General features: G+C 44.7%; 2 protein-coding genes across 2 annotated transcripts in view; one reads left to right on the top strand and one right to left on the bottom strand.

Annotated features, from left to right (window-relative positions):
- LOC113485584 (cytochrome P450 2W1-like) overlaps positions 1–9,770 on the top strand; it is a 12,712-nt gene extending 2,942 nt beyond the window's left edge. Inside the window, exons 3-9 of the mRNA XM_026858829.1 lie at positions 2,908–3,057; positions 3,151–3,308; positions 4,117–4,290; positions 5,249–5,390; positions 5,755–5,939; positions 6,474–6,615; positions 8,316–9,770. Of these exons, the coding sequence (XP_026714630.1) occupies positions 2,908–3,057; positions 3,151–3,308; positions 4,117–4,290; positions 5,249–5,390; positions 5,755–5,939; positions 6,474–6,615; positions 8,316–8,506 (1,142 nt within the window). The 3' untranslated portion in view covers positions 8,507–9,770. The remainder of the gene's footprint in view (positions 1–2,907; positions 3,058–3,150; positions 3,309–4,116; positions 4,291–5,248; positions 5,391–5,754; positions 5,940–6,473; positions 6,616–8,315) is intronic.
- Positions 9,771–11,988: 2,218 nt separating this feature from the next.
- On the bottom strand, positions 11,989–22,373 carry LOC113485583 (cytochrome P450 2W1-like). Its single transcript, XM_026858828.1, has 9 exons — positions 22,111–22,373; positions 19,606–19,768; positions 18,178–18,327; positions 17,910–18,067; positions 15,802–15,972; positions 14,616–14,754; positions 14,107–14,291; positions 13,346–13,487; positions 11,989–12,842 (listed from the first exon to the last, which is right to left on the bottom strand). Exons 1-9 carry the CDS (start codon positions 22,291–22,293, stop codon positions 12,655–12,657), a joined length of 1,479 nt encoding a protein of 492 aa, XP_026714629.1. The 5' UTR covers positions 22,294–22,373; the 3' UTR covers positions 11,989–12,654.
- Between the last annotated feature and the right edge of the window lie 1,647 nt (positions 22,374–24,020).

The following is a 24,020-nucleotide window of genomic DNA, read 5'->3' on the forward strand; positions in this document are numbered from 1 at the left end:
TAAACAGTCTTATTCCATTGGCTGTTTATTCCCAATATCCTCCTGAAAACCACTATTCAGCCAGGTAGATCTCAATTCTTCCTGTACAAGATTTAAACCTTTATGAGGGATACAAGCTCCAGGTGTTCAGCACCTTTGACTTAAAACAATTCCATTCTCCTGTCTTGTTCCCCTTCTGAAGCCTGCCAGGTCATCTGGCTTCATTAATTTCTTCCCTCTATCTCTTAGAAGCTGCTCTTGCAAAATGAAGAATCCTCCCAGAAGTTTCAAATCTAATTTTGTCTTCCATTCCACTCATGAATCCACTCATGATCACTTGATCCAAGCTAATTTTCCATGGCTAGCTATTACATGTCCTCTACTTCAGACACAAAGTCTGAAATCACATCCCTTCTGGGCAGTTCAGAGCCGACTTTATGAAGAAGTTTATGGGCTACAACCCCCAGGGATACATGGGCTTTACCATTATTAACAACCTTTGATCTCCACTTGACATCAAGAAAGCTAAAGTCTCCCGTAACAATACTATTTCTCTCTCCTGTAACACTGAGATCTCAGACTCTACCGAAATCTGAATCTGCAGGTTTCTAACAGGATTCAAAGAAACCTTTTCATTTCCCCATGTCAGTGGAGTGTTTGGAGGGTCATAGTACTGCTAATAAAGGACCTTGAGGTCTCAGGGGGAGGAGGAGGTTATAGAGGAATGCCTTTTCCCATGTATATGTTCTTGCACACACATGCATGGGTTTGTAATTTGAAACTCTCTTTACTTCTGGACAGGCTTTGCAAACTGCTTAGACCACATTCTCTGAGGTGTTTAAAGAGGGTGGAGTATGCAGTATTTATTTAGGTACTCTACAAACCTTAATAAGAATCGAGTGCTTGTAGCAATCGCAGAGAGCAAACAGAAAGCCAGCTGGCAGAAACTGAACAGTGCCACTGCATTTTTATTGCTTCTAAGCCCCAAAAACCAAATTATTACTAAAAAAAATGTCTTTTTTAATTTCATTTATCTCTGATCCTGCATTAATTTGTGGGCGGGAGGGACGACGCCATCGCTTAGTGCCAGCCTAACTGTGCATCCCCGGAGCCCGGCTTTTAAACATCCCCCTTGGACCCTTCTGAAGCCAAGCCAACAAGAAAACATTTGGCTTTCGTCGTTTGCACACAATGCCTCCTGGCTTTTCATAATTTTTGCTAATGCACTTGTGGCTGACCAATATCCCAAACATTCAAGGGTGAGGAGTGGGATTTTTAAAGGCACTGTGGTAATTCTGAGGTTAATTTCCATAAGATGTCAATGAGAGCGGCTCGCCACTGCATTTACAAACCCTCCCCACAGTTTCAGGGGACTTTGGACCAACTGGTTTGGCTGTTTGGAGCTGTAGGGCTTTTCCCTTCCTCCCACTGGCAGGTGCCACAATTTTGGACACCATCAGTCCCTCGTGCCTTGCCTCCCCACTCTTGGCATCTTGGGTGGACCAACATGAAACAGGTTCAGGCAGAAACAATAGGCTGAGGCTGGGAATGCATCCCCACAAACAACCCCATAGTTTTTCCAAGGCAATTCTCCATCCCTCGGTATTTCAGAGGACCTTTTGTCTTGTTTTGCCATCCTCTGCTTCAGCTGAGGCTTTAGCTTTCAGCATCCAAAAGGCAGCTTTATATGCTGGTCACAGGCTGAAGTTGGGATTACAATTAGAAATTAAATTACCCAGACATAATATCAATAGATGAATTTATCGCTACATAAGGAAAAGGAATCGATGGGGAGAAAAGCATTTTTCAGAGCTAATTTACATGTAAAATATCCCTGTGGGAGACTGTCAGTATTGCACTATAAGTCCTTTCATGCTTACCTTCTCAGCCCAAGTCTGAGCCACGTAGAGGTGACCCAAAGCTGTAAATTTACAAGAGCTGTTAAGTAACAATGGTCACCAATTTTCCCATGAAACATTTTTTCTTCAGAAAATTCCAATTTCTTGACTCTGAAGCTGTTTGTAGATATAGAATGATCCAGATGAATTTGCATGGATTAAAGAAAATTTTAAAATTAAGTTTAGAAATTTGCTTTAACATTTTTAGAGCAAGAATTTTTGCTTTTCAAACTAAAACTACACTGCATTAAAAGAATGCTTATTCTAGAACAAACACATTTAAAAATGTTTCAACCAAGATGAAGATGCAAAGTGCTGGAATACAGCTTTTCAACTGACACAATCTGAGATGGTCTTTGGATTACTGACACAATTTTTTCTTTCACTATTTCCAGCTCTCTGATGGGATGAAACACCCATCCCTGCTTGGTGGTGTTAGTGATTATTAAGGCATGAGCTCAGAAACCTACACAAAATTGCAGTATTTTTGCCACTGCTGATATACAGGGTTGCTGTGAATCCCAATAGAACAGTTAAGCACTGACCAGGGTTGAGGAGACTGAATTTTCCCATCCCACACAGAAAAAGTACCTTTATGACTGGAATAGGATGAATGGAGAAGCTTCAAAGATACAAGCAACCTTGCTTGAGGCCTTAGACTTGCAACCAAACAGGGTCAGAAAGGTTGCATGAGTGACACCAACATCTCTCCCCAGCTCTACAGCCAACCTGTACTGGTCTGAAAGTCATACCTGCTTATCTTGCACTCAGGAGAGGGCTCGGGCAAACTGGGTTGGGTGGGAGCTTGTTTTTCCCGAACTACAGGCTCCGTGAGACTGGGAGAAAGGAGCTGAGAGGGTATAAGGGATAGGGCACACAGAAATGGGAGACCCTTAGTCCCTAAATCCATGGGAAACTGGGCAGCAGAAACACCTGTGGAGATCCCTCCTCATCCAGTCCCCTATTTTGTTTCGTGTGGTGGGGCTCCTCCATCCATGAGCCCAGCGGCGATGTCTCACGGCCTCCCCAGGTTTGTTCTTCTCTATTGGGGAGCTGTGGAGAACAACGCGGAGATTCACTGTATCCAGCATGCGCAACCTCGGCATGGGGAAAAAAATGATAGAAGGGAGAATTTTTGAGGAGCTTCACTTCCTTATCGAGATGATCAAATCCTTCAAAGGTGAGCTGGAGACCATCACAGTGCTATACAGCCTCATATGTGTCACTGCTGCTGCAACATGTCACTAACATTTCCATCCTCCTCCCATTGCAGGGGAACCTTTTAGCCTGACGTCCTTCAACTGTGCTCCAATCAACATCACCTTCATCATGCTGTTTGGGGACAGATTTGACTATAAGGATCCAACATTTCTCACTCTCTTAAGACTCATAGATGAAGTTATGATTCTTCTGGGATCTCCATATTTGAATGTAAGTAACCCGTCCCACAGATTAACGTGTTTTTACACTGGCACATTACATTGGTGAGCCACACAAACCATAGGATTTAGTTCAGCAGTTTTCAAATGTTCAGAACCAGCCATTACACCTAAACTGTGACAGTTCTCCACATACCAGCTCGGTCAACACAAATGTGCTGCCAGATTCCCCTTTGCTATTCTCGTTTTGAACCACCCTGCACATCTGTGTGGCATTAATTTGAGAACAGAACTATGGTGATTTTAGTTCCACAGATGTTTTGGGTTTTTGTTTTTTTATTCTTTTTCAGCATAATGCACCATCTAGGCTTTCTTTGCCCTTGCTGCATTTTCTAAAAAGACACATTCAGTGTTGATGTCTAGGTGAGTGAGATTTCACAGACTGCATTAAAAACACTTCCTTGGAAAGTGCCAGGAAAACTTCACTTATTTTCAAACTATCATACCCAGTCCTTCATAAACGATGCTGGTAAAAACTAACTAGTTTCATACTGATCTAAAGTGGCTGGTGGCCTGGCACAGTGGAGCCCCAACTCTGTTGAGAGGATGACTAGGCTGTTACTGGTGGAGGATCTGTTCCCACAGAACAGCATAAATGCTTAAAATTAGGTAGTACTAAAGAAAGGCTCAAAGGTTGCAAAGCCCTCTCTTAGGAAAATCTGACCAGGAGGTCCCTAGGATACTAAGATACTGCTGCTACAGGACAAAACTCAATGATATGTCATGCCTCAGGACAAAGCTGTTTCAGCATGATGATATTTCTGCCGATTTAATGCTTCTCTTTTTTAATTCCTCATTAGTATTTCAATTTCTACCCGTTCCTTGGATTTCTTTTCAAAACCCACAAGATTATGCTTGGGAAAATAGAAGATGTGCGCACCATTTTAAGGCAATACATGAAGGCAAGCAGGGAGGATATCAATGAGAACAGCGTGAGGAGCTACATTGATGCACTGATATTCAAGCAACAAGAGGTATTTGACTGCTTAGCTTTGTTGACTGCAGTTTCTCCTTCCAATTTTCCAGCTAAAACAGTTGCTAAGTCTTGATTTCAGTCATGTCATGTAAACCTACTGAAATCCATGCTGTTATTCTAGTCTAGTGGTATTGAAATCAGACACCCGTATCTTACAGTTGGTGCAATTTACTGCAGGGATTTTTCTATCAAAATTAAGATATGAAAGACACTGTTTCAGTCCACTCCTGAAATAGCACCACTAATAATGTGAGGTCAGCAGCTTGTTCCTAGTAGAAAATACATGAATTCACATGAAAACTGACTCTGCCTTTCTCTTTACAACAAATCAATTAAACATCAATACTGTTGCTCCAAGATGAATGGTACACTTAAGTACTTGAATGATAATTCATCCGTACAAGTCCTAGCCCTGCCCTGCATCTTATCCGATACAAAATATTTGGGCTCTGAGTTTTTTCTTCTTTCTAGCTGGATCTGGGCCAAACTTAGGTACTAAGTATTCTACCCTCCTATGTGGAGGAAGGGTCAGTATAGTCCTAAAGCCCAGCAGAAATGGCCTGAAGAGTCATTTTTAACATTGTTGGGGATTCAAACCTGCCCTTGGACAGGCACCGTCCCTCAGAGGTAGGATTAGCTGAAACTCCTGTACAGGGGAGAGGCTGGGCTCCTTCCAAAATTGTGAGGCTGAGTCTGTGAACAGTTTCTGGCCCTGGGCTTCAGCCTGCTTCTAGGTGGAGATGGATGCGCAACCAAAACTCCACTCCAAACCTTTCATCTTTGGTGCTCCCATCTTTGGTGAATGCTGTGCATTCAAGATCAGGTCTATTTTATCACCCAGTTCACAAACACAAGATCATAGTCAACAGTGTCATAGGCTATGCAGTATTTCCCAGGCTTGCTGAATACTAAGACTGGTGGTTTTAAGACCTTTCCTACCACTCGTGTTTTTCAAGGAGAAAAACAAGAAAGACAGCCTCTTCCATGATGACAACTTGATAGCATCCATACTGGACCTGGTCATGGCGGGAACAGAGACCATAGCCACAACGCTCCAGTGGGCCATTCTGCTGATGATGAAATACCCAGAGATTCAAAGTGAGCTACTTTTATTCCATCCATGGCATGGCTGATGTGGGGAGGGGAGAGGCCTGGCTCTTTTTCCTTAAAAGCTGAATCCCATCTCTTTATTGTTATGCACTCCTGATGTAATGAGATGCTGATCAAATTCACAGCAGAAGTCCCTTTGCCTTGCTAGGAGAAAGGATGAAGTGGACATCTGTGATGCTGGGGAAACAACCCATCCACGTGTCTGAACTAGAAATAGAGCAGGGAAACCCAGGCTTGTGTTTTAAGAATCCTTTCTGTCAAACCCTGGAAAAAATATGTTTTTCCCAAACCTGAATCCAAGTAGGGAATGGGCTTCCTTGCTGGGCACATCCCCTCTGTATGTTCCTTCCAGAAAAGGTGCAGGAAGAGATTGGGAGAACGGTCAAATCTGGAAGCTGGGCCACATACGAGGATCGGAAGAACATGCCATTTACAAATGCTGTGCTACACGAAGTGCAGAGATTTATCACCCTCCTGCCCCACGTTCCCCGCTGCACTGCTGTTGACACCCACTTCAGGGGCTACTTCCTTCCCAAGGTAGGAAACTGTTCCATCCCAGGAACACCCCCCACCCCACCCCCTCATTTTTGCTAGTGCCATTAAAGACTAGTGTCTTTAGAGGGAATTATAGGACTGAAGCCCAAAGTAAGCATCCAAAATCACCCCCAGAAGAGTTTCTTCCCCTCCAGTGACTATGTTGAGTGCAGAGATATTGGTATTGTAGAACTCAGTTCAGTCCCTCTTATCCTCAGGGCTTCCTCACTCCACAAGTGACCTCGATTTACCTCCTTGGTGCCATCTGCACAGTGAAGTGTTTGCCAGGGAATTTATAGGATGTGACCCTCTGCTTGAGGTTTTCACAGCACCTCCCAGGGTTTGGCTTCAATCCTTCGCACTGCTGGGAAAAATCTCACTGACTTCTCTCTCTACAGGCTGATGGGATAAAACCCTCAGAGTCTTCACCTAATTCAGGTGGAGCAAATCTCCTGGGACACCAAAGACTGTGTCACAAATTGAACCGAAATGGAGCACTTCTGCTATATTTTGTGCCTGCATGTCCTTTTCTTCCAGGGTATAATTGTAATCCCATCGCTCACCTCAGTGCTGCTGGATAAGACGCAATGGGAGACACCACATCAGTTCAACCCCAACCACTTCCTTGATGCTGAAGGGAATTTTGTAAAGAGAGAGGCTTTCCTGCCCTTCTCCACAGGTAACTAAAGGGCTATGGCAGGAGTATTTTATTACAATATACACTAACATGGTCTTCATGGCTGTAATGCCTTTAACTTGGTCAATAAGCAACCAGGCAGCTGAACAGAGTCAGTTATTCTGCATCCAGGCAAAAGGCTGCTCTCAGAGAACACCACTGAAGGGGTTAGTCCCCAGAGGTTCAACAGGAGAGAAGCAATATAAGGCATCCAAAAGAAGATGGAAAAATGCCTTAAAGCTGTCAGGAGTAGGTGGACAATAAGACAGGACTGGTGGGGCTGCCAGCATATTTTTGTACAGAGTTTCATGAGCTCTCCTGCAAGTGAGGATACAATCCAGGGACCCTCAAGTCCTGTCTTGAGGAAAGTCTCATGTATGAGTGGGTCTGATGGACAAGGCCTCATCCATTGCCCACCAGAGCCAACGAGGAGGGTCCCAATAAGGCTTGCACCTTGTCTGGGTATTACAGCCAGCAAAGACCCATATGGGACAGAGTACATCAAACCGTATTACTCTTACTGTGAAATCTTAAAACCAAGGCCCTGGACTGTTCCCACAAATCATCCCGGATGGCAATTCTCCCAGTGGCAGTTTTGAGAGCTGCCAAGGATTCCCAACAAGACCTGTTCTTTTAGAGGAAGGACAGCCCCATGGTTAGGGGAGATGACAGAGCACTTGTCATCCTGATACTACCTCCAGCTGTCATTTTCGTCAACTCACAACCTTTTTATTTTCTTTTTTTTTAATCTCAAATTCACCTACAAAATATTATTAACATTCATTCCCTGGAGGGTCATAAAGTCAAGACCCCTGGGACTTAAACTGAGCTAATGGTAGGAATAGTTGTTAGATATCAGAAACTGTCCCCTAAGCCATCCTAAAAGAAGAAATATCACTTCCACAGTGCCTTCCTAACAGCTTCCAAAGGCTGTTGATTTCCAGAAAGGCTGCTGCCCAGCCCATGCCCTCCATGGCTGCATCAGGAGAGGGCACAGCTGGATGGAGTTTAACAAATCCCAACACTGCAGAAGCCCATAAATACTATAAAGGGAGATTTTCTACAGAATTCTACAAGTCCTCCCAAGTAATTCTACACTTCCCAGCTGTTTCTCTGAAAGGACTGCTTGAAGGAATTCCAGAACGTGCTCCAACCACAAACCTTCAGTAGTGCCTCCTGATGTTAGGAAGCCAGTACTCGCTGCCCACCAAGTGCTTCACCCATACAGGGACCATCATGCAAGGCCTGAGAATCTAGCACAAAGAGGGAGTAGGAAAGAAGAAACGGTCTTTTCAAATAGTGGGATGTTAGGATAAACAGGAAAAGTGAGTTTCCAACCATCCCACTTCGGGAGGAGGTAGCATTTTTCTCTCATGCTGCTTTTCAAAGAGAAAGGCCTAAAGATGCTGAGAAGGTTGGAAGAGCTAAGGATAGGGTACAACATAAATGCATAATAACCTGTAACATGGCTGTGACTTGCTGCTGCAGGTAGCTGTGGGATAAAAGAGACCAGGCAGGCACACTGTACTAGTGTGGCTGGGACAGCTACCTTTAGCAGCACAGGCTCCTCTGCTCCAAAATGCTCTGGTGTGTTTCAAGGTTCCACTCCTGCTTCCACTGCAACATCTCAGATGCTAACGTGTTTGTGGCAAATATTCTAATTCGATCTTTCCATCAAGTAAACACACTGCTTTCATCTACAGGGCGAAGGAACTGCATTGGAGAAAGTCTTGCCAAGATGGAGCTGTTTGTCTTCTTCGTAGGGTTGCTGCAGACATTTACTTTTCAACCCCAGCCTGGAGTCTCAGAGTCTGACTTGGACCTTACTGTTCCCCAAACTACTTTCACATTAAGGCCTCAGCCTCAGGCAACCTGTGCTGTCCTGCGTGAATAACCACAGCCTTGCTGAAGAGCAGCCCAACGAGTGGGAAGCTGCTTAGACCCAGCTTAGCTATGCTAGGACTCACCACCCCCCATCCTGCCACATCACCCTCTTTCACATCCCCTTCCCACTGTCTCCATCTCCATTGCTCTCCAACACTACATCTGCTCCATAGGTTGCTGACCCCCTCTTTGCTCCTGTGCTGCGAGGGGTGCGTACGATCAGTTAGAAACCATGATCATGGTTGACAAACACACACTTCTGCTCAAGACAGACTGTGCATGGAGCCAATGGAGGGACCAAGGAGGTGGTCTGGTGAAGGGGATGCAGCCCACAAGTAGTAGGTGGGACACCCAGGCTCCCATGGCAAAGCAGTGACGTTCATAACGTTGCAGAAATCTGCCTGAAATCCTGAGAAAAGATGCACCAACATTTGCTAAAAGCCACAGAAATACACTGTGGATCACACACTTGAATCATCTCTAGGTACCTCCTGAACTTTTCCAAGCTTCCTAATTATGCATAGTTTCTAGAAATATCCTACCAGGCTAGGCAGACAAGTCAAACACCGGGAGTGAAAAACCAGATCAATTCATGGGATGGGACAACAAAGTCATTTCTACCTTGGAACAGTGTCCTGAAAGGTGCCCCAGCGTCTGCAAACCCATTTAGATAAGCAAGTGCGGTTACTACCAAGTTCAACACTGCTTCACAGTCTGAATGAGAGAAGATCTACATTTCTAAGTTTGCAGTGTAAATCATAAGGCCATGTGAGATTTGAACCAGCAACTGATCATAAAAGGCTAATGGTACAGAGCCACTTCTAGTTTTATGGATCTCTGCCTTTCCTGACTTTGTTAAATAGGAGCAAACACTGTTCCTCTGTTCGTACCTCCTGGGTAACGCTAAGAGATGACATCAGCAGTCAGTCTGGTGTTTGGGATGGTCTGGCCATTGGAACCAGCCATGCAATTTCCTTGCAAATGGTGTTTAATTTCACAGCGCTTGTGTTGCACACAAACACACGTAAGGAGAATTGGGATCAGGGATTAGACAAGACCTGGTTTGGGTTGTTTGTTTTTTTTTTTTTCCTTTTGTCTGGCAGTTATCCCCTTCTGTAGCACTCTTATCTGCCATCGTATTCCACAGTCTTATTCCAGTTGATGTATAGCTCAGGCAATTTTTCATCCATTTATCTGCCTGTGAATTGCCACTTCTCCATATGCATTTTCTTATCATGTGCTTTATCATATTGTTTGTTTCCCCCTTCATGGGAACCAAATAAAGTTTTAATCCCATGTTTTCATTATATTTCATATGCCTGCCACCCATCTTTGCATTACACAGAAATGCAAATATCATGAAAGATTGATCCTGAGCCCAGAGTGACAACAAACACTATCGTTTTACTTGTAGCTCACAGGTGAGAGGTTCTCCACACCCTCATCCTAGTGAAAACCAGCTCAACAGGAGACCCTCTGTATCTGCAGAGTGGTTTCTCCAGGGCAAAGTACTTTCCCTTTGTGCTCAGCTATGGGCTACTAGTCAGCCCTGGGGATAGCCTTGTTTTTTCACTTTTATGTCTTTAACGCTTGCTTGCAGAGGCTGAATGAAAGGTTGCCATCATAGCTTCACAATGCTGGTGCTATCCCTCTGTTTAGTGCCTTGGACCCTGAGCTCTTACCTCCTGCCCTCCCAAAGCATCAGCTGCTGGCAATGTCACTCTTGAGGAGTGGTGGGCAGCAGGATGGGGTCTTCTTCAGGGAGGACAGGGAGAGACAGGTAAAGCAATTGAGGAGCAAGCCACATATCAACTGAAGGAAGGAAGTCTTGGCCTTACTGAAATTAAAAAAAAAGACTTTTGCCTTTGGCTTCAGAGAGGCCAGGACTGTTCCTGCTCTAGCCCCCTTCAAAGGTAATATGAACTCAGAAGACAGATATGGCAACAATCTAGTGCTCCAGGGGACAAAACAGGGCTGGGTTCAAATCTGCACACATTCACTGGTGGAACCTCAGCCATGACCCCTTGCTATGGGCTCTCAGGTTCTTGCCTTTGGAGGAGAGAGATGGATCCCTTCCTACACCCATAGCAGCCTTCAGGCTCTGCCCCTTTTGGACACCACCTTCTCCACTGGCACTCCCTGGCAGGCAGAGCAGCGCCTGCAGCAGTGCTGGCTGTGTACAGAGGTTCAGCAAACTGAGCAATACCTGTGCCTCAACAAGAGCCATGAGTTACCAGGTGCAAACATCCAAGGAAAACAGATTTATCTGATTCCTTTGAAAAGTGCATCCTACTTGTGCCTGCGTTAGCAGATGGATGGAAGTGATATGAATTAGTCAGCTCTGCAAAAGAAAGTGCCTGCCTCTCATTAATTTGCTAAGCCAAACGATGGCAGAACATTGATTATGTTTCAGCTACATAGTTATCCAGCAGAAAACACTGGCTCTCACAGGTGGAAATACCATTTCTACATTCCTCAGCGGCCCTCCGGGTCTTCCCTCCAGCTGCAAAACATGTTTGTGCCTTGCAACACACTGACCTGAATTGAAGGCAAATAACTTGGGGCATGACAGGTGGCTTGATTTTTAAAGTAAGATCTGAACAAATCCAACTCACACTGTCTGTGGCTCATGCCACGTGCAGCCGGCCGGGCAGCATGTCCCACAGCCCAGCCTGCCATCCCTAGCACGGCATGATGCTGGCACCAGGGGGTCCTGCTCTCAGAGGGGCAATGATCAGGTGCAAGGATTGCAGCAACTGTATAGATCTGTAAAACGAGGGCTGCCTTGTGTCTGCAGGCCTCCTGCGCGCTGGCCAGAGCAATAAGCATCGTGCAGAATATGATTTCTATTTTCTTTTTGCCACGAGATGGCACCAAGATCCCTCTGAGTCAGAGACAGCCCAGCCCGCAGTTCTTACTGGGGTAAAACGCCCTGACAGCCACAAATTCGAGCTGTATAAGCAGGGCAGAGCTAAACCTTGAGGCTTTATGCACCCCCAGTCCAGCTGCATTCACCTGCGAGCAAGGCTGGGAGCAACGACCTGTATTTACCATTAACCTGGAAGAATCAAGTGGTATGCAGGGAACAGGAAAAATTTTCTCCTCCCCATCCTACAGCAGACAAGGATCCCGCCCAGGGATTAACCAGCTCAAACATTTTGTGGGACAGTGGCTCAACCCACCCCCCACTGCAGTCCTCTCAGACCCTTTTGGCCTCCACTCAGCATTTCAGACCAAGGAAGAAGCCAGCTGCTGCAAGAGAGTCCTCCTGCCCTCCCTGATGAGGGGACATGATGAGGCTCCGTCTCTAGTCATTTCAGAGGAGGAGGAGAAACAGGAATGTCAGGAAAAGGGAAGGTCCTAACAAATCCTACTGAAAGCTGGGAGAAGTAAGGAAAGGGGAGATGTCGCTTTGCCCAGATCTGCCCAGCTTCTCTGCTGCTTCAAGGAAAAAGCATTTTAGAAGCATTTTTGCAATGTTTGCATGCTTGCTGTTCACACATGGTGCTCGGGAAGTTCTGCTTATCTATCTGAGCTACCTGTGTAAAAATGTTGGGAGGGTCTTCACTTGTCTGGAGAGCTGTTAAGCCCCACATCTGTGCAGGCAGAGCAGAGCCTGTACCCAGAAGCGGTCAAATACCACCTAAAATGTCCAGGGTTTGGGAGATATCTGTGATTCAAAATCAGAAGTCTGGAAAGTGTTGTAAGAGCATCCATCAGACACAGAAAGTGCAGTTATTTGGGAATAATTTATCCCATGTGCAGTAGAGAATGGGAAAAGAGCAGGGATTAGACGATTTGTATCTAATATTACTCTCCAAGGGAAGAAATGATCCGCTCTTGAGAAGCAACCTCTCCCTGAAGCTCAGAACTAAAATAACTTTTTATGTTGTGTATTTGATGTGTAAAGTAGTGGCTGTCCTGTTATTTCCAGTCATGTATCTGGCTGGAATTTTCCAGGTAACCTTACACACCAGCCGCCTTCTGCTTCTTAGAAAAATATTTGTTCAAGAGATATTTTAAGCATATAGCCAGTATTTGCAAGGCTTTAAGACGCTATTTGTATCTACTGCACAGGGATCTGGTTTCTCCTTTGTGCATCTGCCAGGCTCTGCACAAAATAATTATGTGGATTTTTCTCATTTCAGAGCCTTGGGCTTATTGGCGTAGCACAGCGCAGGCACACTGTGGATGGGGTCTCATGGTGAATCCAGCCTCTGCAGTCGTGTCCAGCTCAGATTCTTTAACCTCAGGTGGAGGTTTAAAAGTAAATTTCTGGAGCAAGCCTGTGAAGAAGATGAAGAGCTCCATCGTGGCAAGACTTTCTCCAATGCAGTTTCTCCGCCCTGCAATGCCAAAAGCATGGCTGTCAGTGCAGTGACTGGGTAAGTGGTTGCTCGCCCTGACACTTTTTCCCTATTCCTTGGTAGCAGTAATGTGAGGGACAGTATAGGCCTCGGAAATGCAAAATAGCATGGTGTGTTATTCAGCAGCCATCACTGCCAGTCTTCTATAGGCATTTGAACAGGGCTTTTTCACTCTGAGCCTGCAAGGAATTGATCTGTGATACCCTAGAAACCAGCCTTCCCAAGGCAGAGGGAAGGCTGAACTTTTGCTTGAAGGCATTGAGTCTTCTGTAGGACCCAGTCTTTAGACACGAGGTCCTGGTGTGCCTCCGAGGTGGGCTGAGGGGCTGTTTGTAAGTCAAAACCCGGAGAGGGTATTTCCAAACCATCCCCACTGCTGATGTCTGTGCTGTTCCCAAGGGGGGCTCAGTCCTGCCACTTGGCTAATATCTTCTGAGGGGCACTTGGAACTCGGTGCCCCATGCATCAGATGCATTTGTTACCTGTGGAGAAGGGCAGGAACGCTTTCTTCTTTACAAAGTTCCCATCCACATCGAGGAAATGGTTGGGGTTGAACTCATCTGGCGTCTCCCATTGTGTTTTATCCAGCAGCACAGAGGTGAGCAGAGGAATCACTGTTGTTCCCTGCAGCACAACCAAGCTCTGCTTTAGCATGTGTGGATGTAGTCAACTTCTGGCTTTGCCCATTCAGCTGCATCATTGTTTCTCCCTTCGGGCTGTGTCTGCAAACAAACTTCTATCTCTGAAGAACTGATTTCTGGGCTTGCACATGATCAAATGACCCTCCGTTAGTGTGAATACCTAGTTCATTGGAATTACTGACTAATATGTGATTAAATAACAACAGTTGTTGGCTGTTCCTGAGTTATGAAGCAGAAGAAAGGTGTGGGCCAGGCTTCCTTCCTGCCCAGCTGCTCTCTGCTTGCTCAAGCAGGCAACAAGACAATGCCATGGTACTCCAGAGGCAGAAGTGCTCTACAGGGAATGAATGGCAATGGAGAGTTACGAGAATAAGGCATAGACTCCAGATTACAAAGACTGAGTTAGGGGAAATAGGAAGCTGTGTGCATAACCCTGAAGTCACACTGCTATCGTTCCGGGCATGAAGGAGATGGGGATCTAGGGAACTGACTCCTTCCCACCAAAAGCCCTGTTCTTCAAGCTCCCCCACTCCTTGTGACATTTTGCCCTATGGGTCACTGGTGTGCTGCACCCCGCTCTTCCTCTGGAGAGCAACAAGTACCTTGGGGATGAAGTAGCCTTTAAAGTGGGTGTCAACAGAGGTGCACCGTGGAACATGTGGCAGGAGGGTGACAAATCTCTGCACCTCGTGGATCACTGCGTTGGTAAATGGCATGTTTTTCCGGTCCTCAAATGTAGGCAAGCAGCCAGGGCCAAGAACTCGCTCAATCTCTGCATGCACCTTTTCTGCAAGGGAAGGAAGAGCAGAGGAAAGGCATGAAGTGAGTTTCCCTCAGTGGTAAAGCACCTCCAGATCCCAACTCTTGCTGACTGTTGGTTGCACTACCCCAGGGCAAGAGGTTGCCCAGACCCTGGGAGCAGAGAGAGAACAACCCCTCAGATGCTTTGGTCCTGAACGGCAGCATATAATGTTTGGACAGAGTGGACGGGTTCCAGATTTTGGATGCATGACAGGCTATGAAGGTTTTACAGGTGAGCATCACTTATGAAGTCACTGCAGAGTACTTCAGTACCCTACATAAGAAAAGCAAAACCATAAAGGTGTCTTACTTTGAATCTCAGGGTACTTCATCAGCAGAAGGATGGCCCACTGCAATGTCGTGGATGTTGTCTCAGTGCCAGCCATGAGCAGGTCGAGTGCAGAGGCCAATATATTTGCATCATGAAAAAGAATATCGCTTTTATTTTGCTTTAGGGAAAGAAAAAGGAAAAATCACTGCTGTTAGCATGGAAAGAGAGAACTAAGATAGGTGATCTAGTCTCCAGAAACATTACAGTGGGATGCATGTGACTCATAAGTGCCAAGATGCACTGCACTGACGTACCATTACAGAAGTGTTACAGTTTTCAGAGGAAATATTTTCACACTTGAGGTTTTACCCCCAAAAGTGAACTAAATGGACAAATTCATTGATTTTCCAACATCACATGACATTTACCTGCTCTGAGCAGTGGTTATCTGATCGACTGAGGACATCTATCCCCTGCTTGTGGATCCTGAGAAGGTAGAAAATCGAGAGGTGCAGGACCGTGCCTTCCCACATCAGGGAGCTGGGGTGTGTTTAGGTGTGTGCCAGGCCCTCTTAGGAAAGCCATGAAGGCCCAGGACACCACTGGCACACCAAGTCTGCTGTCTCTGCTTAGTGCTGCTGATGGGAAACACTTTGCCCATTCCTGTGTGCAACAGCTGAGGCGCTCACACAAGGTGTCAAGCTCAAACACCTGTCCTGCCCACCACCCGTCTCAAGTACGTGGGTACAAACACTTGGAGAAAAAGGGCACACACAGACTGATACTTCCTTGCTATACTCCCACACTATCATTCCTGTTGGTAAATCTACTACGTGGGACCTGGTGATGTGTTTGCACAAACGCAGTGGGAACTTCTGCATCTTTGCAACTGGGAATCTGTTGCTTCTTCCCATGCCCATAGGAGGGATGCATCTGCCTGGAGTGTGCTGGACAACTGACATTATGACATTACAAAATGACATGACCTCTTTCTCTCTCTCCAGCAAGGAAGGGATTGTAGCTGACACCTGAGGACAAGTTTTAGACATTCATGCAATACTGTCTACTTAATTATTTCTTGCTTTTCCTTCAGTATGCAGTATTTAACATACCCAAAATGTAAATATTTTCAAATAGACCATAGTGGAGCATGTTCATTAGAGAAGCAACACAGGGCATCTCTGTATAAGATACCGCATTAGGAATTGTCATATTGTTAAAATACCTCTTGTTTGAATACTAATGCATCAATGTAGCTTGTCAGGTTGTTTTCATTAAGACTTTCTTTGCTTTCCTTGATGTGCTCCTTTAAGATCACACACACCTCTTCTACTTTTTTCAGTATCATCTTGTGAGGTTTGAGAAGAAATCCAAGGAATGGGTAGAAATTAAATAACTAAAGCAAAAAAAAGGAAAAAAAATCACAGAAAAAAAAATAAATTCACCCATTACCTTGTAAGACTCAAGTATCATAATAAAGAAATCATTTATGTGAGGAACCAGATGACATGTGATTGGAGTCTCTTTTTTGGTAACTAAAAAATTTTAACGTATAAAAATGTCTCCTCTTACTAAAAATTCTCTACAGAAATGAATGGAGCCTATCAGACTTGTCTAGACAGAGCCTATAAACACGAATTAAAAAAAATACAATTAAGGGAAAGTGATAGTAAACTCATGAAACAATGAAATTACATTTTTAAAGAGGTAATAAAGCAAAAAGATAAAGCGTTACACATTACACAAAGAAAACTCCAAATGTTTAGCAAGCCAAAATACTTATGTTTTAAAGTTGTTAGATCATCATTTTTAACTTTCACATGAATTATAAATCAATTACACTCAGTTCTCAGCATCGTTAAATTTCACAGCACAATAAACAGTTGCATTTTATGTGCAGGGGGGTTACTTACACCATTCCTCAACGTTATAAATAAACTGGCTGCAGAATAAGATTCACACATCTCTTGCTAACTGGTTATAATTTTTGCTGTTTTCTGCAAAAACTAAACCTGATGTAGGGATTAAAAGAAAAGGGATGTTGTACTGTTGTAAATGGTAACTATTGCAAATAGTTCTCATACCAGTGATAAATTCATCAGCATCTTTTAACAGCTTTTGAGATGACTGTTTCAATATTACCTTAAGTAACTAATACTCTATTCCTTGTGATGGAGGATTAAGTTTAACAAGAGCTCTTGAGGCTCAGATGAGAGTCTCTTAGTTGGATTACTCCTATTTTTATACAGCTCCATTGAGCAGGTATTGATTAAACCACCACAGAAGGTATGAGAGGTCCATATATAATGTCTGCAGCTCTGTACTTTCTACTACTACTCTGTAACTTCACTAGTTTCTTAAACTGTAGCAAAACCCCTTAGTAACCCCCAAATACACTTGCAGTTGTCCCTAAGACAAGAGGTTACTTTAGGATGTTCATAAAACATTCACCAGAAAATAACTGGGATGAGCCTGGGTTATTTTTCTTTGTGCATGCACAAATATGGTCGTTATTTCAATAGTTTCATCACCGGTGTATTTTTAAAGAAACAAACTCTGGCCATGCTCTCCAAGAGGTAACTGATTCCCTTCTGTCTCTTCCACATGCACCTTCTTTGGACCAACAATACTAGGTAGTAGGAGATGCTGGCATTCTGTGTTTTATTTTGGGTACTGCTGGACAAATACTGACCAAAAAGCAAAAAACCATCAAAAAACAGGTAAGCAGAGTCCTTCTGAACTCTCTGTCAAAAGTGCTACAAACATTTCTGAGACAAACTTCAGGAACATTTTCCTGCAGCTACTGTGAAACACCAAAGACAGAAGGCTGCCCAGATCCCAGTCCTACACTGGGGGCTGTTTCCTCATGAGAGACAGTTCACCGTAAACTGTAAAGTTGACAAAATAATCTCACTAAAAATAATAACATAAAGGGCAGAGTCTATAGCCCTTCTGTGGATTTCCACTGCTGCTCCTGGACGCTGCTCACCCCGAGTCCCACCATGCTGGAAGCCTCAGTTATTGCCCCTTCTGGCTGTAGAAGAATCAAGCAACACCCCTACTGCTGCAAGGTCACACCCGCATCTCAGCCCAGTGCTACCATGTGATGTTTGACCTCCTTTGCAACAGGATTCCATGAGGGAAGAAAAACCCCAAACAAGAATCTTGTCCCTTGGACTAGATGATCTTTAAAGGTCCCTTCCAACCCAAACCATTTTTATTCTTATATTTCAGTACCCTGAAGATACTCCAAAACCACCCAGTAATAGTAAGTCGGCTTGACCTACCAACTCCAATGAGATACTGGACATCTTGTCCCAGAGGGTAACTTACATGCAAGAATGGAGAGCCAAGAAGGTGCATAACGTCATCTATGAGTCTTAACAGGGTGAGAAACGTTGGGTCTTCATAATCAAACCTTCTTCCAAAGAGAATAGCAAAGGTGATGTTGGTGGGGGCCATATTCAAAAATCGTAATTGAAAGGGTCCACCTAGAAATGAACAAAATCATAACTGTATTTGTCATTTCTGGAGCAACCCAGAGGTCTTCACAGTGGATTTATAAAGTAGCATGAAACACTCAATGCCATCTCCAGCTCACCTTTGAAGGATCTGATCAAATCAATGAGAAAGTGAAGCTCCTCAAGCATCCTTTCTTCTCCAAGGTGCTTCCCCATGCCAAGATCCCGCATGGTGGCTATGGTGAACCGCCGTGTCGTCTTCCAGAGCTCTTGAGAAGAAAAGAACACACCTACAGAGGGATTGAATGCCCTGTTTGCCAAGGTGGAACAGGATTTTCTCAAAAACACCAAAAGCACAGCTGGGCAGTGCAGTATTTTGCAAGCTGGTGGAGCCTGCTTGGGAGAGGACTGGGAGGCTCTTTGGGGAGCTGGCTTGGGAAAGCACTGCCCCAGGTAGGTTCAGGAGCGCAGGAGGCAATATTTTAAACAGCTGGGTGCTATTCACACCAAAGCTCTGAGTTTGGCTTGTTTATAGCTTTGTCTCTTTGCAGCCATACACAGTAAAAAGCTCTATGCATGGTCTTGGTCTCAGCCCGACTTGTTTTTCCTTAGAAAAATGACCCAGCTGTTTCAGAGAGCAAGGCTAGGAGCAGATGACACCACTCCATCCCCGTCATGAACAGGACAAACAATTTCACTGAGCAACTTGCGTTTTAAAGGACGAACTGTTCACTGTGCAGGGGGACAAGGAGGGGTAGCAGGGATGCACCTTTGCTTACAGCTGGGGAATACCCCCCAGCTGGCTAAACCATCAGCTAAAGTGCTCAGTCAAGAAGGCCCGGAGGTGTTTGGATACAATTCAGAAGTCCTCCCTTCCCAGGAGGGCTTCTAGGACTGAACATAATCTACATCTTCATATGGTGGCTGGCAAAGTAGTGCAGTGTACCCTTCCTCACACTGGGCCTCACTCTTAAAAACAAGATAAAAAAAAAACCCCACACGCTGTATGCATTATATACATATTAGGTCATCAAATATTTTTCTTTCAGCCCTGGATTATTCCCTTCATTGTTTTTCAATGTCTAGTCTTGGGCAATGTATTACTTTTTAGCATGCGATTCAGAAACATGCCAAAAATCTGTTTACAGAAGTAATTGTTTGAGGTACAAACAGCCCGTGTTATTGCACTCTTGCCAGTTCTTGAAGTCTTTATCATGAGTCATGCGTGATCCACGCTTTGTCTGAACTCCCAGTAACTGTAGAAAAGAGATTGCATAAGGACTTCAGCCTTCACATTGTGAAAAATAATTTCCTTCCCTCTGCACTGCAAAAAAACCCACCTTGAAATGTGACCCAAGTGCCAGTAAAAGCAAAAAACTGATAAGGCAAAGAGGAAGATCCCCAGAAATATTTTTTTAAGAAAACAAACAACTGCCCCCAAGTCCCACAAAATGTAGCCCTTGACGATAAGGATGCAGTTCAAGACTCTTAAATATTGTTGCAATTGAAACAACACATTTGAGAAACAGCATAGCAAGCGCATCCTTATTTTCTCAACCTGCCAGTACCATTTCCATGTTGAATGTGATAAAATATGGGTATAGCTGGTCTGTCCTCAAACACATCTGCTGTGTTCAGAAGGGCATCCTTTACTGCCTCGTAGCCAGTGAGCACCACCACCTTCTGAAAGCCCAAATGGACAGTGAACACAGGGCCGTATTTCTCTGAAATCTAGAAGGAGAGAAAAATCAGAGCATGGAAATCAACAGTGGGAGTGGTATGTCCTGCTGGAGTGGCTCAAGAATTGTCTTCCCTCCTCCTTCTGTGGCCAGAAGGGGTGGAGGCATGCCAGAGATAAAGCCCTGAGATACTGAAATGAAAGAGGAATCAAAGCAAATAACACTGGTCTTTTTAACCCAACAACTTCCATAAAACTCCTGTTTTTCTGAGCTGGTTGGACACAGGTTGGCCCAGTGGATTAAGAGGCAGAAGGTAACGAGACACTTTGGATACCAACAGCAGCAAAAAAGCATCACTGAGATCTGCCAGGCAGTTACTGAGCAACTGCTGACGGGTCAGGCTGTAATGCCACGGTCCACCAAAAGACGATGGAAGAGCAGAGGCATCCTTATTTGTTATTAGAAGTTAAAAGATTTGTTGTAATTAACGCGAAGAGGTATATAACATGATTCACCAGGGACAGACACAGGAAGACTCTTTCAAAATTTCAAAATTGCCTTACAAAATTACCACAGTACCACACTCAATTTTTTATTTCTGCTATACCATTGTTTTCAAACCACTTGCACAGTGGGAGTTTATAGTGAGATCTGAGATACCAGGTAGCAGGAGCTCTCTGGAGGCTCACAAACGTGATCCTGCCAGGCCTTACATGGAATCAGAACTTGACTGAGGAGCAATGGAGTTGAAACTGCATAAAGATACCGTGAGATAAAGCCTTGTGTCCCATAAAAGGAGACCAGTTCTGGCAATGTACATCAGAGGAGGCTCCAAAGCTTAGCAACCCCCACCGCTGGACCAAAGCAAACAGGTAGCTCAGGCAGAGTCTAATCTGTGCTTCAGCAATATAGCCAGACTTGTTTTATTTATGAAAAAAAAAATATTCACAGGACACTGATTTCAATAATTTGCTCAAAATAATTTTCAGTTGCTGCATCATCTACTGTACTTTCATGGGGAAATCCTTTAGGGATTCTCCTTTTGGGGATGATTTTCTACTCCAGCTCCTTTGTCTGCTAATACCTTAAAAGTCTTCTGGCAAGTCAGCTTTCAGAGCATTACTGCAGTTCCACAAGCCCAATATAAAATCTCACCTCACCTGTAGCTGCAGCCTGGAGGACTCTCTCACTGTCCTCTGCCCTTTGCCGTCAGGGCAGAGCAGACACAGTCTGGCTCCAAAAGGCAAAGGATGGCAAGAGAGGCCTCCGGACTACAACCACCGCCCCATTTCCCAGCTGGTTTCCGCAGCAGACCCCTTTCCCAGTTGACTTCTTGATGCTGTACTTCAAGAGGAGAAAGAAGGCATCGGCATGGCCAGTGTGCCCAATACCTTTCCCTTGAGTCTGTGCTTCACTAGGATGTTATCACCTTGCTCTTGGGTCTCAGGTCACCTCCTTTCCAGCCTCATCTTTGCTTATTCTTCCCATCACATCCATGCACAACCCCAGAACCCCTTCTCCATTACCCTCCTCTGCAGAAGAATTTCTGATCTTGCCAGAAACAGGAACCATAGTCCAAACTGTTTCCCACCTCCCGTGCTCTGGGTGTTGAGCCTTCTGTGAGCTGGCTGGTGTAAGATGAAGATGCATCTCCACAGGCACCTTGGAGGCCCTTCACATGGCACGGTGATGGGAATGAGACAGGGAAAGCCAGCTCCTTTTCTACACAGTACTAAGCAGGTCAGAGGGCTGCTGGCAACCTGATGGCTTGGTGTAAAGTGCAGGATACTCACACCCCATGTCCTGACATGGAGAATGCCTGCTGAGCCACACTTTGGCTCTGAGAGACTAAATACATTGAAATTTTCCCTTTTTTTTTCCTGGAAGACAGATGTGAAGCAACTATGACTTCTACAGAGAACACTGTCTTGCATAAGTCCAAGTCATTCACTGCTTCAAATTATTTCTCCTACATCTCTTCTTTGGGCTGTACGATATTAATTCCCATTCTTATGAAAAACTGGCAACAGAAATAAGAAATACAAGCTATTTTGGCAACCACAATTAAACATCCATCTTTCAGTTTGGCTGTGTGGACACTCAAATATTTTAAAGTATTGCACAACACAAGGAAGATGCCAAAATTTAGGTCCATCAGTCTGATCTGATGTAAATGCTCGTAGTTTTCAACATCTGAGTAGTTCTCATGTAAGCACCCTCTGCAGAATTGGAATTTAGCAATTTCCTTGGTCTCTCTGAAACCTTTAAAGCAACACAGTTTTTTAAAAACACATTTGGCACCAAAAATCATCTCAGAACTGTCACCAGAGAAGAATTTTAAATAGGAACATGCTGACATTCAACACCCTAGAAATGAAGGACACTTGTCCTTACCTTCATTAGTGACTTGTCTTGCCTTCTTATGTCCAGCAAATGCAGGTTGCCAATGATCGGAAGAGGAAACGGACCAGGAGGCAAATTTAAAGCTGATTGCTTAAAAACTTTTAAAACATAGAGTGCAGCTGATAAAAGCAATGTGCACACCCCACAGATGAAGAGCGGTATGAAGGCAGTCATATTTTGGTGGAGCTTGACTTTCTGGAAAGCGATCGAGACACCTTTATTAGAATCCTCGCATTATCGCATTGTATTTATCCAGAGTAAATGATGTCAGGGCTTCTGCTGCACTTTGCACAATCTTCACCTCCACCCCCAGCTCTCCACAAAAATTGGAGTTTATACCTGTGAAAGGCAAAGTCCAAGTACAACTCATGGAGGCCAAGGCTTGCAGACTCCCTTTCAAACGCAGCGGGGCAGGTTTGCTTCTTTTCCAAAGCCTAGCTTAGATTCTTCCACCCGTAATAACTTCCCAGTGTCTGGGAATCCCATGTCTGCTTCGTTATTAGCCATCGATCCTACCATTCTTCTTAAGATTTCCTCTTCATCCCTCTCTTCTATCCCCTCCATCTAACCTCTTCTCTGAACACAAACAGCTCTTTACTTTCTGCCTTCTAGCTCTTTACCATACAAACACTGATTCCAAAATAATCCTTCAGGGTAGACAATCATTGCTTATCGCACGGCAGAGTGAAGGAGAAGCAGGTCCTGCAGGCGAAGAGACTTGCTCCAGCCCATGCATGAAGCTGGGTGGACAGCTGGAGGGTGGACAGCTGGTGGACAGCATCTTCCCTCCTCTTCCACCTTCTTGTGTCCTTGCAGTGAAGCAGTTTCTCCCAGTGAAGGGAAACAGAACTGGGTAATCTTTACATGCAAAAAAATCAGGACCGATTTGTTGCCTCTGCAGATTTGGAGCTCTGCTGCTTGTTTCCATGCTCTTCCTATTTATTGACACTGAATCTGGGCTGTCCTGAAGGCCTATATGGTATGCAGATAGAAAGCTACTCCTCCTTACGTCAGCCTGGCTTAAATGCTTTGCCAGCCCAGTGTAAAACACCTAAGGCGGCACCTCTCCAGTTCTTGTTCTTCTTTACTGTGGACTACATTATAGAAAGCTCAAGAAAATGCAGAGTTGCTGACCTTCTCTTGTTTTTTTCCCCATCAGAGGCTGGTGAAAAACTAATTCACTGCTGCAAACTCCAAAGTCGTAGTGCAGTGTCATGCCTCCCTCCTTCTTTGGTGGGTCTTTTAGTGAGGGGCTTTTCTTCCAGCTCCCCATGCAATGTTAACTGGTACCATTTTCACTCTATACACACCAAAAGGGATATAAAAGTCATGTCTTGGGGAGCTGGATTACTGAATCAATATGAATGTGGAAGGTTTTGTAAAAGAGCTGTTCCCACTGTTTTCTGGCAGTGTCTGGCAGAGTGAGAACTGTCAGAGACATTAGTAGAAACACACATCACTTCTGTAAAATTACCCTGATCTCACAGATGATGCATTGGTCCCGTAGGTAGGAACAGAGCATCTGACACCTTCTTTTTGAGGCCTTTCAGATCACAAGGATTTTGTACTGCTCCATGCTGTGCTGTAAGATGGTATCAGTCCTGAAGATGCTTTGAGACTGTTCCAAGGTGCAGCAAGGTTCACACACTGGACACAACGCACAATCAAACCCAGACTCTCCCATCCATTAGAGACAGGCCACAGACAGACTGGAAAGGACATGATCTCAGCTCATACCCAGTCCTCTCTCCAACTGTGCACAGCCCAGGAACCATCCATCCATTCCAAGCCCACTGTGCTACAAACAACAGCATCTGTGGTACGAGCAGGAGACCAGGAGTCTGGATACGCGCCTTTGCTCGGACAATGACTTGTCTATGTGGCTTTGAGGAGTGCAGCGC

This window comes from Athene cunicularia, assembly GCF_003259725.1.
Source record: "Athene cunicularia isolate RWA chromosome 14 unlocalized genomic scaffold, athCun1 chr14_part1, whole genome shotgun sequence".
Classification (NCBI taxonomy): domain Eukaryota; kingdom Metazoa; phylum Chordata; class Aves; order Strigiformes; family Strigidae; genus Athene; species Athene cunicularia.